Source organism: Eschrichtius robustus, chromosome 2 (assembly GCF_028021215.1).
Source record: "Eschrichtius robustus isolate mEscRob2 chromosome 2, mEscRob2.pri, whole genome shotgun sequence".
In the NCBI taxonomy this organism is placed as follows: domain Eukaryota; kingdom Metazoa; phylum Chordata; class Mammalia; order Artiodactyla; family Eschrichtiidae; genus Eschrichtius; species Eschrichtius robustus.
This window is the reverse complement of record NC_090825.1, coordinates 127,184,595-127,200,569: the sequence shown is the minus strand read 5'-3', so window position 1 is coordinate 127,200,569 and position 15,975 is coordinate 127,184,595. Positions and strand designations below refer to the sequence as shown.

The following is a 15,975-nucleotide window of genomic DNA, read 5'->3' as shown; positions in this document are numbered from 1 at the left end:
ACCTGAATATCACAAGCACCTCAAACTCAACATGTTAAACCCGATACTAAATACTAAAGTCATCTTACTTCCAAAATCTGTTCTCCCTCCTGCATTCTATGTCTGTGTAAACTGCATAACTATTCACCCACTTACCGAAGCTAGACCCACTTACTGAAGTTGATTTGATTGTCCTCTTTCCCTTTCTATTCCTATATTCAATCTGTCCCTAAGACCATAAGTTCAGTGGAATCCTCTTACTGAGTTTAATAGGTGCTCTTTAAAGAAAGACTTCAGACATGCTCATTCTAGCACTTTATTGGAAATTAGTTATGTACATCAATGAAATCAGATCAACATAAAAGCATCATTTTCACACAATAATATCCCGATAATCTGTGCTATCTTCTTACATAATTTAACAAATCCCCAGATGCTCCTGATTTTGGTCAAAGAGCTTGAGCGGTCCAGAAATCTCTCTATACATATAAATATAAATTGTAGCGTTTAAAATAAACATCATTGTTTGAGTTAGTTCCAAAGGTGCTGGGAACATCTCGTACCTTGGAATGGTTGCAGTGCTGGTGGGAGGGGATGAAGGGAGTACACGTTATGCGGTGGACCTAATAACAGCAGGGGCTGGGGCGGAGGGCACACAGGGGACGGGGCGGGCGCTGGGTATCCTGAAAGCTGGCCAGGGAACTCAGCCACCCTGCATCTGCCAACACTGCTTGAGCGTCAAAGCTATGGGACGCTAATGCAGAAAGAAGCCCATCACCCCAGCTCCCTTGGCATTGCCAAGAAATGTCAGAGCCCCTCCAAACTGCAGATTCTGGTGTCCCGGGAAGATCCACCCATCTCCCTCCCCGTGCCATGCTCAATTCCCTCCCAAATTAGACAACTCAAGGGAGTGGCACCTCAAAGAAAATAACGTTGAGCCACATGCTGTTGGTCCCTTGGAATGATGACAGGGTGCCTTTTCTTGCCTTCACCTTAGGGGCACTGGGAAAGACTGCTCTGCTCCAGTATCTCCCTCACCACCTTGAAGGCCCTCATCAGCAGCTAGGGTCTTTGGTTCGTCAAAGCTTCTCAGCGTTCAGCAGTAACACCTGTGTATCTACTCACCAACAGCTTTAACCTCCACTAGGTCATTGGTTCTCACAACCCCATGAGGTAGGACGGGCAGGAATCACGATCCCCATTTGGAAAATAAGGAACCTGAAACTCATAGAATTAGGTCCCTTGACCGAACTCACACCACTGGCCAGTGGCAGAATCAAAACCAGAACTCGGATCTCCTCACATAGCGAGCTCCAGAGTCCACGCTCCAAAGTCCCTCCTGCGGCTCTTCTGAGAAAGGGGGAGAAGCTGGGGGCAGGGACGCTGTCCTCATCCCTCACCTGCCCCTCTTGGGAGGTGCTCAGACGGCCCCATTGAGGACAGGATGAGTCCGCATGCGATAGATGATGACCGCAGTGGCCGGGCACAGCAACAAGGAGGTCATGATGACAATGGTGGCCAGGATGATGAGGACAATGACCCAGATGTCCAGGATGTGCTTGGGGAGCACGACTTCCATGGGGACCTGGCTGACGGCATCCATGCTGCTTCACTCTGCAACAGACGGGAAAGAGGAATTCACCGTTTTGTACCCCAGGAGTCAGAAGGTAGGTCACTTACCAGCTGCTGTGTACTCGTTAATGTTGCCTGATCAATAATAGTAACGGCCTCATTTACTGTGGGCTTCCTATGTGCCAGGCCCTATGCTAAGCACTTTACGTGTATTAACTCACTTAGTCCTCACTTCAACCACCAACCCTTTGCAGTAGGGACTATTATTGTCATGCTTTTTTATTTCTTGGCCTTTATCTTCAGTTATTTCCATTTTGGAGATGAAGACTCTAAAGCCTTAAAAGATGTAGATGTAGTTAATTTGCCCAAGGAAGCAAAGCCAGGTGGGTGGGACTCCAGAGTCTTCATGTTTAACTATTAAACTATCATACCACCCGTCTGTTCCCTCATCTGTAAAATGGGAAATTCATTGTTTTTGGTCCTGCACCCCTTCTCCCCTTCTCCTGGTAACAGATCCTCCTCTTTTCTGGAGAACCTACCTTTTCTGTGTGGTTTAGTTAGGGCACACACCTGAGCACAGGGAAGCACATGTGACCTAGGCTTGGCCATTACAAATCTCCATAGCCTCAATTCAGGAATAGGCAAGTGACCCAGGCTAGGTCAACCAAAGTCCTCCCAGGGCTTTTATTCACAAACTATTGGGAAAGATGATTCTTTCTGCTGGGATTGCTAAACTGAAGGATGTGAGTCTGGAAAGGATGGGCATGGGGCTATCTTGCCCACATGTGACAGCATGTCCTAGAGATGGAAAGAGAAGTGGAGTCCCGACGACCTCATTTGAGTACCTGAACCCAGCCAGTCTGACACCATCTGCAACCTCGGACGGCCCAGATATATGAGCGAATAATCCTCTAGTTTTGCTAAAGCCAGTGTCAGTTTGGTTTCTCTCACTTGCAGTTAAAAGAGTTCTGATGGATAAAGATGTCAATCAGTTGTTCCCAAACTTTTTCGATTCACAGCGCCTTCAGTAATTTTCTCACAGCACTCCAGGCCAAAAGAAATACCTAGCAGTTCCATTTATTACGTAGGTAGGTTCAATTTAATAAACATTTATGTCCTAACAAATGAGTAGCTGTTTGAAAAAATAATACACAGAAGTTGAAAGAAAAAATTTGTATTTCACTCTTAGCCAGTTACTTACGGCATGTGTGCAACTGTGAGGCATTGCACAACTTTTCAAACTTTGGAGTCAGATGGGACGATGCCGTGCTCACTTCCCATTCCACACTCATTTGTGTGCAGTGCTTGCAGTATCATGGCAACTGCCAAAAACTCAGCATCACAAAATATAGCATCACCAAAAGGAATGTAGTATGATTAATGTTAGACTGTAAACTATCTTGAACTAGTAGTTTGCACAATGTCTGAGAGTTGTCAAATATCAATATTCCTGTCAAACATTTTAAAGATCCCACAGCTCCCAGACACACACTTTTCCAATGAGTTCACTGCGGCTCCCCAGGGCTCAGCGCACAACCTGGGAACCACAGGTGCAATATGTTCCCTGCCCAGAAGTCACAAGGCCGGAATAAACAATCTCCTACAGTTCCTTCTAGATCAAAGATTTATAATTCTGTGATTCAAGGTCCCAGGCAAAATCCCCAATTCCAGTCCTATTTCCTGCTTTTACCTAAATCAATAGCTTTTCCTTTTTAATGCCTTTGGCTCCATGCCCACTGTGGCTGCATTAAGTAAGTTTACTGATTACCATACCCAAGGTACAGTCTCCAAGATATGCATACTAGGGTGTTTTTTTCTGCACTGTCTGCTATAGCAACCAACACAACAGAAGTATCCATAAATAGTAGAGTATATCCATATAATGGAATACCAGGCAGCAATTTTCATTCATTTATTTAACAAATATACAGTGCTTGCTACACACCATTCACTGTTCCAAGTGTGTTACAAATATTAACTTATTTAATAGTTATTATTAAAAAGAATGATGATCTGTAGTGAGCTCTAAAATAGTCCTAAGTGGGGAAAAAAATAAAGTGCAGGATAATGTGTATAGGATAATTTCTTTGGTTCAGATTTTGTAGAATTAAGTAGATAGATAGGTGAGGATATATAAAAGTAAAATCATTTATAAGCAGAATCCGAAGAAAATGTTAATAGTGATTACCTTTGGGAGTTGGACTAGGAGTGGGAAAAGTTCCTGCTTTTCATTCTTCATTTTTTTTTATACTGTTGAGTTTTATAAACATGAGCATGTCTTACTTTTAATTATTTTCAAGTCAACCGGTTGATGGAGAAATGGGCTTTTTTGTTGTTGTTTTTTCTTTATTAAAAAAGACTAAATATATACACATACAATTTTCAAGCCAAATAAAATTAAAGTATGAGACTAGATTAGTGGTCACCAAATGCCATATACCGTGCTAAGTGAGAACCGCCTAAGGACAGTTTAAAAAACGTTGCTTCGAGGTCCCATTACAGACTTACTGAATTAGACTCCAGAGGGGCCTCCCCCACCCCCATTTCCCAGGTGATTTGAATGTGCAGCCAGCTTTGGGAACCCCTGATCTCTAAGGCCTCTACCACTCTTCCTAGCTCCACGATTTGGGAACTGATTCCTCCGTGCTCTGTAGCCAGTCTAAGTCAGATGCGGGCATGTTCTAGGATGGAGGAGAAGCCTCCAGCGAGGCTCTCAGGGCCACAGGATTATAAGGCAGGGGGCCTGCCCTGGAGGAAGAGGCACAGGCTGGCCCTGCCTCAGCCTCAGAAACATGGTCACTTTCTCCAAGGTCTAAGGCACAGAAGCGTGAGTCACAGGAGACGCACACTGTTAAAGAGGGACAGGGGTGGGGGAAATCATTCGTTGTGGTCTCCTGATTACATCAATAGCTAGCTTGCCTTGGGCCAAAAGAACCCCACAAAAGCCCTTTCCGGTAAATCCATTAACATCAAACAGTCTCTGTAACTCCAAATGCCAGGAACACATAATCTCCCTGGCTGATTTTCATAAGGAAAACCTGTCATTTACGGGAACTCAGGCTTCAGGGCTCATCCACAACCAAAAACCACTGAAGCTAGAACTAGCCTTGTTTCACAGGTGGCAAAACTGAAGCCCTTTAAAGGTCTTCCCCCACCTTCCAGCCCACCCCCTTCCAGAATGATCACTCAAAGACATAAATCTGATCAGATCACTGGCTCTAATTAAAACAAAACAGAACAAATCGATGAATAAATGAAACTTTGTCTGTAACCTGTATTCCAGACTGTAACACTATTACTTTTTCACACATGAAATTGTTTAAAACCCAGTCACAAAAACAGATAAAATTGGAGCTCCTCTAGACTGCTGGGGAGTGCTCAGCGAGAGGGGTTTGGGGTCCTATCCAGTAAGCAGAGCTGAATAAATGTCCTTAGAGGCCCTAAGCACTAGAGATTAGGGTGCCCACCCCCTTCACATATATAATTCAAACTCAAAGCAATACTAAACCATAACACCAAAATGTACATGTTATAATGAAATTAAAGTAATTTTTTTCGGGCTTCCCTGGTGGCGCAGTGGTTGAGAATCTGCCTGCTAATGCAGGGGACACGGGTTCGAGCCCTGGTCTGGGAAGATCCCACATGCCGCGGAGCAACTAGGCCCGTGAGCCACAACTACTGAGCCTGCGCGTCTGGAGCCTGTGCTCTGCAACAAGACAGGCCGCGATAGTGAGAGGCCCGCGCACCGCGATGAAGAGTGGCCCCCGCTTGCTGCAGCTAGAGGAAGCCCTCGCACAGAGACGAAGACCCAACACAGCCAAATAAATAAATAAATAAATAAATAAATAAATAATAATTAAAGGTGCTAATAATTTTTTAAAAAAAAACGTAATTTTTTTCTTCTAACTGAAAAGATCTGAGAACATAGCTTTTCCCAGTCATTTTTTTGGCGTCCCCACTTAGCACAGCCTGCTTACTTGGTACAGCACAGCTATTCAGCTGCTCCTTGACCCCTTGGGCTCCTCAGAAGACAGATTGAAAGCCACAAGCTGTGATGTTCTCCAAGGGCCCTTCAGGGCTCTAAGGCTGGCCATACACGTGGCCAGGAGTCAGAGGGCACAGGGAGCTCCCTCTCCCTGTTTCAGCCCTCTCAGTCCTCCAGCGTGTTCTCTGATGAGCTATTCCCTCCCATGTAACAGAGGTTCCAGGAACTTCCACCCTTCCCCACGGTGAAAGAAAAGAAATTTTCCCCCAAATGAGAACTACACAAACCATATGTTCAGCACCATTAATGGCATGCTGGAAAAATAGGCTTGAGAAAAAGCAGGACTCGCTGACTTCTGTTTGACCTCTATCTGGCATCTGGATGACTGGCTCCTTGTGAGGGCTCTATCTGGCATCTGGGTGACTGGTTCCTTGTGAGGGCATAAAACTCTGTTTCTTGGTACATCTAATGAATAACTATAGATCAATAAGCTTATTGTTTGCTTTACAGATATATTACTTGTGATTTCTGATGAATACGTCAAGTTGGAATATGGCACAAGCCATTCATGTCACAAATTTAACCTTATCATTGATAAAAATATAATGTTTTTATGACCGTGGAAGGTAAAACAGCAGTCAGGCCTAAATTCTTGTTACTTCAAACTGGTATACTTTATCTATTTACCTCGTTAATAAATAATAAACTTTAACATATGTTCGATATGTTTGTCTAAGAAACTATGTTAAAGTCACCCTGAGCTGACAAACAAAGGAGCCACTAGCTCCATCAGCCACTGACACCATCTAGGCCCTACACCACCTGCCCTGTGACCTGGAGACATCATGGTTCCACTTTAGACCACAAGTTTAAGCTATGGAAAAGTTAAGAATCCCAAAATGACTATTTTGTATCCATTAATAAGACTAAGTGTAAGGGGGGGAAAAAAAAAGAAAAGAAAAAAATAGTAGTTCCTCCAAAGGAGGAAAACATTGTACCTTCTCCAAAAGTGGGAAATTCATCCCATCTATCAAGTAGTGTGTTTGGTCCAGTCTAGGAAGGAAAGCGGAGGTTCCCTGCTGCCTGCTTCAGAAACATCAAATTTTACTTTTGGGACCATTTTTCTAAAGTAACTGAAAGTTCTTTTACAAAAAAAAAAAAAAAAAAGAATCCTTCCAGTCAGTTCTATCATATGGCAAATTTTCTAGTGCCAACACAAAAATATACATTTCATAAACTAAAATTTCCTATAAGTCAGGAGTTATAGAATAACCAAATTCAAAGTGACTAATCTGTGCTATCTACCTTCTTTTCAATTATGAGACTCACTCTGCAACAAGTAACTTTCACCGCTCTGACAGAGCACTGTATAGTTTTTGGCTGAGCACTCTCAGGACCAGTAACTCTGTTTATAGGGTGTTCATTCATTCATTCACTTGTTAAGTACTTGCTATATACATGATACTCTCTTAGGAGTTACTATTATTTACTCAAAAGACATGACTCTTTTAATTCCAAGGAGCACAAAGAAGTATCCCTCCCCTTAAACACAGAATTACACAAGCCAGCATTTGTTTAACAAATACCAACTGCTAAGGACTGTGCTAGGCCTTGTCCCATACATTAATTTATTTAAACTTCACAGTAATCCTGTGCAGGATATATTATTTTACAGATGTGGAAACTAAATCTGAGAGAGGTTAACTGGCTTGTGATCATAAAATTAGTAAACGGGATTCAAACTCAGGTCTCCTGACCCTGTATTCACCACTACGTACAGCTACCTCCAAAGCACCCACACAGACCCAGGAGTATGAACAGGGAGATGCCAGATCCATAGCTCTCTTTTAAGTCCAGGTCAGACTATTACTGTTTTTGGTCAAAGGGCATTCTAGATTTAGAGAATTAAGAAAAGGTATGCACAGAAATAGAGCAAACAATCCTAAAATGTGTATGGAACCAACAAAAGATCCTGAGTTGCAAAGCAATCTGGAGAGAGAACAAAGCTGGAAGCATCATGCTCCCTGATTTCAAACTATATTACAAAGCCACAGTAATCACAAAAACATGGTATTGGCATAAAAACAAACAGATCATTGGAACAGAATAGAGCCCAGAAATAAGACCACACATATACAGTCAATTAATTTACTACAAAGGGGGCAAGAATACACAATGGAGAAAGGACAGTCTCTTTAACAAATGGCATTGAGAAAACTAGGCAGCCACATGCAAAAGAATGAAATTAGATTACTATCTTACAACATGCATAAAAATTAACTCAAACTGGATTAAAGACCTGAAACCGTAAAACTCCTAGACGAAAACATAGACAGTAAACTCCTGGACATTTGTCTTGGGAAGGATCCTTCAGATCTGACTCCAAAGGCAAGGGCAACAGAAGCAAAAATAAACAATAAAAAAAACTACATTAAACTAAAAAGCTTCTGCACAGCAAAGGAAACTATCAACAAAATAAAAAGGCAACCTACTGAATGGGAGAAAATATTTGCAAAGCATATATCCAATAAGGGGTCAATATTCAAAATATATAAAGAACTCATACAACACAACAACAACAACAAAAATCTGATTTAAAAAATGGGCAGAGGATCTGAATAGACATTTTTCCAAAGAAGACAAACAGATGGCTAACAGACACATGAAAATATGCTCAACATCACAAATCATCAGGGAAATGCAAATCAAAACCGCAATGAGATATCACCTCAACCTGTTAGAATGGCTATTACAAAAAAGACAAGAAATAAGTGTGGGCAAGGATGTAGAGAAAAGGGCACCTTTGTACACTGTTGGTGGGAATGTAAATTGGTGTGACCACTATGGAAAACAGTGTGGATCTTCCTCAAAAAATTAAAAATAGAACTACCATATGATCCAGCAATTCCACTTCTGGGTATTTAGCCAAAGAAAACAAAAACACCAATTTGAAAAGATATATGCCGCCCTATGTTCATTGCAGCATTATTTTTAATAGCCAAGATATGGAAACAAACTAAGTGTCCATCAGTGGATGAATGGATAAAGAAGGTGAGGTGTATATACACAATGGAATACTACTCAGCCGTAAAAAGAATGAAATCTTGCCGTTTGTGACAACGTGGATGGACCTTGAGGGTATTAATGCTAAGTGAAATAAGCCAGTCAGAGAAAGACAAATACCATTTGATTTCATTTATATGTGAAATATGAAAAAACAAATGAACAAACAAAACTAAACTAAACCAAACCAATAGATACAGAGAAGAGACTGGTGGTTGCCAGAGGGAAGAGGCGTCAGAGAGTGGGTAAAATGGGTGCAGGGGGTCAAGAGGTACAAACTTCCAGTTACAAAATAAATAAGTTGTCGGGATGTAATATACCGCATGGTAACTATAGTCAAGAGTATTGTATTGCATATTTGAAAAGTGATAAGAGAATAAATCTTAAAAAACTCCTCATCACAAGAAAAAAAAATTTGTAACTTTGGTGACTAGATGGTAACTAGAATTATTGTGATGATTATTGCACAGCATATACAAATTTTGAATCATGTACACCTGAAATTAATATAATGTCATATGCTAATTACACCTCAGTTTAAAAAAAGAGAGACGCAATCTACAAAGATCAGGACTTTCACTTCTGTTAACGACAAACTAGATAATTTTGACCAATCTTCTTACTGAGGACTGGAAAAATTAGGCCCCCCAAAAATCTGCTCAAAGGCACTAAGAAGTAGCAAAATAATGAAGAATTACCAGGCTAAGATCTGGAAGAAGACAGAAATTCAGGGAGGTGAGCCTGGCATTTGAAGCAGCATTTCCATTAGTGGAGGATGGAAGCTAAGCAGTGTTTCTGACAGACTCAAAAGTGCAAGACTGCCAAGACAGAGAAAGCAAAACCCCTGCATTTTGAGTTTGGACTTCAAAGAGCACTCTTAGTGCTAAGAGTGAACAAGAAGTATACGAATCCCGGAGACTGCAACCCAGCTTTGAATCATCACGGTCCCTGAAATTGAATTAAGTTAGTTCCAGATCACTAGTACCTTCAGGTGCTTGGCAGAAGCAAACTTACATCCTCTCTAGAGGAGATAACATCACAATTCAAACTTTCATTCAAATTTCAAATTTTTTATTCAAATGTCCAATCATGACCAAAAATAAGCAGCAGTGAAAAAAGGGAAGATGACTAGAATGGAGCCATCAGAAACAACAGACAATAGAAAAAGATTTACAGGGCTTCCCTGGTTGCACAGTGGTTAAGAACCCACCTGCCAATGCAGGGGACATGGGTTCGAACCCTGGTCCGGGAAGATCCCACATGCCGTGGAGCAACTAAGCCTGTGCACCACAACTACTGAGCCCTCGTGCCACAACTACTGAAGCCCACATGCCTAGAGCCCATGCTCTGCAACAAGAGAAGCCACCGCAATGAGAAGCCCGCGAACTGCAACGAAGAGTAGCCCCCGCTCACCACAACTAGAGAAAGCCCACGCGCAGCAACAAAGACCCAACGCAGCCAAAAAAAAAAGAAAAGATTTACAGGGGCTCCAGATATTGGAGTTGTCAGACAGACACACACTTTAAGTAACCTTGATTACTATGTTTGAGGAGAAAATAAAACAAGATTGAGAATTTTCACAGAGAACTGGAAACTATAAGAAAGAACACAACAGATTTTTTAAAAGAACCAAATAGAAATTCTAGAACTGAAGAATACAGTTAATTGAAAAAAAAAAACCTCAAAGAATGGACTTAACAGCAGATGAAGCATAGCTGAAAAAAGAATTAGTGAAGTGGAGGATCAGAGAGAAAAAATCATAATGAAGCAGACAAATAAAAGGGTGAAAAATACAGAAAACTGGGTAAGGGGTATAGAGGAAACAGTGACACAATACAACATACATGTAACTGGAGTCCTAGAAAGAGAGAAGAGAATGGGGCGGAAACAACATTAGAGAAAGAAAGAACTAAGCTGATGAAAGACATCAATTCACAAACTAAAGAAGCCCTATGAAGTCCTAGCAAGATAAATAAAATGAAATCCATAGTTAGGTGCATTATAGTAAATCTGCTGAAAGCCAGAGACAGAGAGAAAAAAAGATTCTCTTCAAATGAAAACCAGTTAGACTGAGCGCTAACTTCTCAACAGAAACAATGGAATCTAGAAAGCAGAATGATTTTTTTAAAGTGAACAAAAATAACTAAAAAGTATTAAGATGAAATAAATTTTCAGATAAAAATACAGGATTTAAATATTCAATGACAGTAAATAAATAGCAGAAGAAACAGAATTAAAGTGTTCTGATTTTCTGGCATTGTCTGGGAAAGGGCAAGATAACCAAATAACATTGGACTTTGTTAAATCAAGGATGTATATTGTAATCGCTAGTGTAGCCATTTAAAAGCAGCAAAAGGGTACATGATTTTCAGAGGAAACAAGAAAAAGGGGGGGAAAACAGAACAGGTGGGACAAATAGAAAGCACATAAAAAGATAGTAAATTTAAACTGAAACTAACAAAAACTATCAGAGCATATAAAAATATAATTTTTTTTTTACAAGAAACACATGGGGATTCAGAAATGTTGAAAGTAAATGGAAACAAAAGGAATACCATCTATCACAAATTTTGGAAGCTAGTAGAGCTATCTTATCATCGGATAAAGTCGACTTTTAGGCAAAAAGTATAACTAGAGATACCAAAAGATAAAATGATTTTAAATTTTTATATACTTAATCTCAGAATTATAAGGAGAAATGGACAAATTTACAATTATAGTGGGAGAGTTCAACACATCTCTCTCAAATACTGACGGAACAAAAAGATTTTAGAAAACACCTAAGGACACAGAAGACTTCTTAAATTAGTAGTTTTCTACAATATATAATTTCAAGTAGAAAAGCTAATTTAAAATAAAAAGTTAACATTTAGATTATTTCCTCTATGAATAACTATATATTCATTAATGGTATTGGAAGAGAATAACTTGGAGAGTAATTACATTAGAATAAAGGGAAGCATAACGTATTGCATTCAAAAAGCAAGTTCAAAGCAGAGTAGTTTTAGTGTAGGAACAAGTAAGTTTTAGAACGTATTTCATACATTAAGTCATTTGACCTGACTCAGAAAATAGAGAGCTGGTTCTAGTATGCTCCAGTTACAACTGTAAATAGGCTATTTCTGTAAAGCAATGACAGTAAGCAGAATTCTAAGGTGGCTCCCATAATCTCCGTTCCCTGGTGTTACCCTGTGATTAGGTTGGGTCACGTAACAAGGGAGAAGGGATTTTGCAGATGTAATTAAGGTTCTAGAATTGCTTACTTTAAACTAATGGAGGGCTTCCCTGGTGGCGCAGTGGTTGAGAGTCTGCCTGCCAGTGCAGGGGACACGGGTTCGAGCCCTGGTCTGGGAAGATCCCACGTGCCGCGGAGCAGCTGGGCCCGTGAGCCACAATTACTGAGCCTGCGCGTCTGGAGCCTGTGCTCCGCAACAAGAGAGGCCGCGACAGTGAGAGGCCCGCGCACCGCGATGAAGAGTGGCCCCCGCTTGCCACAACTAGAGAAAAGCCCTCGCACAGAAAAGAAGACCCAACACAGCCATAAATAAACAAATACTTAAAGTAATGGAAAAGATTACCCTGGGTGGGTCTCACTTAATCGGGTAGAAGTCCTTTAAAAGAGGGCTGAAGCTTTCCCTAGGTCAAAGATACTCTTCTGCTGGCCTTGAGTTGCAAGAAACAAATCTACCCACAACCTGAAAGAGCTTGCAGGCAGATTCTGCCCTAATGGATCCCCCAGATGCCAATGAGGTCTGGCTGACACCTTGACTGAAGCTCTGTAAGGACCCAGCTAAATTGTGCTTACAATCCTGACCCAAGGAAACTGTGAGATTCTGAATGTATGTTTTAAGCCACAAAATTGTGGTAATTTGTTATGGTAGCAATAGAAAACTAATAAATCCTACTGGGTTTGTTCCATGGAGGTGAAACTTCTACAAAGTAATGGTATTCTAGAAATCTACATAGAATTTAGACACTATCTAGTTTAAACCACATAATCTACCTTCCGTTTTATAGATGAAGGACATGACTTGCCCAGGGTCACATAGCAAGTTAATGGCAGGACCCAGGGGAGAACTCAGGCCTCCTGATTCGCAGTGCTCTTTTCAATTCCATCACTATCCTGTTTCAGATGGGAGCTGGGAGAAGACTGTGGGGCATCGGGTCGGAGAAAGCAGTGATAGAGAATAAACTAATATAACGAATGAGAGACAGCCAGTCTTCTTTTTTTTTGTACTGAAGTATAGTTGATTCACATTAACATTAACAATGTTAACAATGTTGTGTTAATTTCTGCTATACAGCAAAGTGATTGTTATACATATATATATTCTTTCTTAAAATATTCTTTTCCATTATGGTTTATCATAGGATACTGAATATAGTTCTCTGTGCTATACAGTAGGGCCTTGTTGTTTATTCATTCCATGTATAATAGCTTACATCTGCTAACCCTAACTTGCCTCCCCCAATCCCCTCCCCCTTGGCAACCACAAGTCTGATTTCTATGTCTGTAGTCTGTTTCATTTGTGTCATATTTTAGACTCCACATATAAGTGATATCACATAGTATTTGTCTTTCTCTTTCTGAAATACTTCACCTAGTATGATAATCTCTAGTTGCATCCATGTTGCTGCAAATGGCATTATTTCATTCTTTTTTATGGCTGAGTAGTATTCCATTGTATATATGTACCACATTTTCTTTATTCATTCATCCATCAGTGGACATTTAGGTTGTTTCCCTGTCTTCGCTATCGTGAATAGTGCTGCTATGAACAGAGGGGTGCATGTATCTTTTGGGATTAAAGTTTTGTGCGGATATATGCCCAGGAGTGGGATTGCTGGATCATATGGTAATTCTATTTTTAGTTTTCTGAGGAACCTCCATACTGCTTTCCATAGTGGCTGGTACAGGCTTCTTGACTGTACCTTTTTTACTACATAAAAACCTAAGGGGACCTTTAGGCCCAGAGCCCTAAACAACTTCCCCAAAGGTGAGGCAGTGAGATAGTTTTCCAGGACCACACACACACCCACACACCAAAAGCAAAGCAAAGCAGTGTCCTGTCAGAAGCACTCATGGATATAGTTCTAACCTTTGTATTTCATCCCTTTGACTTAAGGTCCAAATGCAAATCAACCCAGTGAAGAACGTAATGACTAAGCCTTGTAACTTATTTATTCCTCACCTTGGGTAAGAACATCAGAGAAGAGAGGGAGAGACACTGGAATCCTACTTGTAGTGGGAGACTCCACCAAATTGGAAAAAAAAAAAGCTAACATGCATAGAGAACGAAAGACTAGGAGAGGAATGGACTTTGCCTGGGTTCCAGCTCTGCCCCAGCACTGATTTTACCCAACACAGCTCCGTTCTCCTCACAGAATGCCTTCCCTCTCTACTCAGTGGTATAGGTACTGAATAAACATTTCTTAAGTCAGCAAAGCCCCAAGCTCCTGTAATCTGGTAAGGTGATGGAAGCTCTTAGAGTGGAGAGAATACTTGGAAACAGCAGGGAATTAGCTCCTAAACACTCAGACTGCAGAGTAGTGTTAAAAGCCCAGTCTTAGAGGCCAGTCGGCTTGGATTTAAATGTGGCTCTACCACTTTCTAGCTGACCTACCTTGTATAAGTTACTTTAACTTCCTAATGCTTCCATTTACTCAGCTGAAAACAAAAACAAAAATGGGAAAATAATAGTATCTGCCTTGTAGGGTTAGGAGAACTCCATAAGATAATCACATATAGTACTTAGCAGTGTTCTGACAAACAGTAAGCACTCTACAAATGTTCGTCCTATGATGAATAATTCCTGACCATAGGGACTCTCTGCAAATATCCACCCACTTTGGCTAGAGTTTGTTAGCATCCCTAACTTGGACTGTGTCTTCGCTTTATCAACAAAGATGATAGATGCTTAATCCATATTAACAATTTTTTTTTAATCAACCAGCAGCAGCACTGGTTAACCTGACCTATTCCTGCAGTCCAAGTATGAAGCTAGTAGAGTAGCAATTCATTCTAATTCAATAAACATTTATGGCACTGTGATTAACACTGGGGAGTGGGTGTGGAGATAGAGAGAAATACAGTGTTTTCCCTTAAGAGGCTCAGGATCTTCTGGAGGAAAAGACATGAATTACAATACAAGGCAGAAAAGTGGACTAAAGGTACAAACTACATGCTATCTCCAAGGAGGAAAGAAGGAGAGTACTTGATTTGAATCCTGCTTTCCACCCTTAGAAGTATGACTTTGGACAAGTTATTTAAAAACACTAAACCTGTCTTCTCATCTTTAAAATAGGGACTCTAAAAGCACTGCACTGCAACATCCTATTGCGAGGATAAAGTGAGATAATATGTATGGAGTCCTGGAAAATAACAGACGCTCAAAAAAATATTAATCCTCATGCCTTCGTTTTTGTCTAAGTAAAATTGAAGACAAAAAAGGGGGCTTCTGATATGGACTTTGAAGGTAAGTAGGAGTTCAAAAGAAAGAAATACAGGGAAAGGCAAGATCAGTAGAATAAACATCATCAACAAAGCCCAGAGCTGATGAGATACTTGGTGTGTTGGGAGCACATGTAGTCCTGGTGGCTTTGGCAAGAAACTTAACCTTTTAAAGCTCCAGTTTCATTTTAAAATGGGAATAATAATAACTATTAATAGTAACTTCTTCATAGGGATGCCATGGAAGTTGAATGAGCTAATGCACATAAAGCACTTACTTGGACAATGCCTGGTACACAGTAAGGGCTTCATAAATGTTAAACTGAGCTAGTGAACACAGCTCCCAAACTCACACACAAAGTTCAGAGGCTCCACCATTAGTTTGGGCACCATGACTGCTCTGCGACTAATCTAGGAAACTGCAGTGATAGTTCCATAAACAAACAGCTGTTGATGTCTGTCCCAGCTTTGACCTTCCACCAGAAATGCACACTCTCCACATCTGAACTGCAGCTAACAGTTAACTTTTGAGAGACTGCCAGTGGTTATCCAACCAGTTTTACCACCAAGGAGTTCTCCAAGGAAGAATGCAATAAAAGAAATGACTTCCTGATGGCAGGCAAACTTAATTATGCCAGAGTGGGAGAAAAGGCAGATAGAGGCAGGTGGCTTCCTGCAGGTGTGGCCTTAGTCCGGCACTGCCAGAGCTCTGAGCAGACAGGGCTGATGACTCCTTTCTACTAGACACGGAGGCCAGGGAGGAGGCAGCTAGAACCAGCTCTGAGTCACTTAGGCTGGAGGCGTCTCTTGAAGCAGCACAGGGGAGTAGACTAGGGGGTTTACCAGCAAGGCCCAGTTTGTAGCACCTCTTTCCTAAAGCTCTACCCTCTGAAAGAGCTGGTGAGATTGTCAGAAAAGAATGGAG

General features: G+C 41.0%; 1 protein-coding gene across 1 annotated transcript; it reads right to left on the bottom strand.

The window, feature by feature from the left end:
* Positions 1-281: 281 nt before the first annotated feature.
* On the bottom strand, positions 282-1,588 carry SMIM3 (small integral membrane protein 3). Its single transcript, XM_068536225.1, has one exon. The coding sequence runs from the start codon at positions 1,580-1,582 to the stop codon at positions 1,400-1,402; it is 183 nt and encodes a 60-aa protein (XP_068392326.1). The 5' UTR covers positions 1,583-1,588; the 3' UTR covers positions 282-1,399.
* Between the last annotated feature and the right edge of the window lie 14,387 nt (positions 1,589-15,975).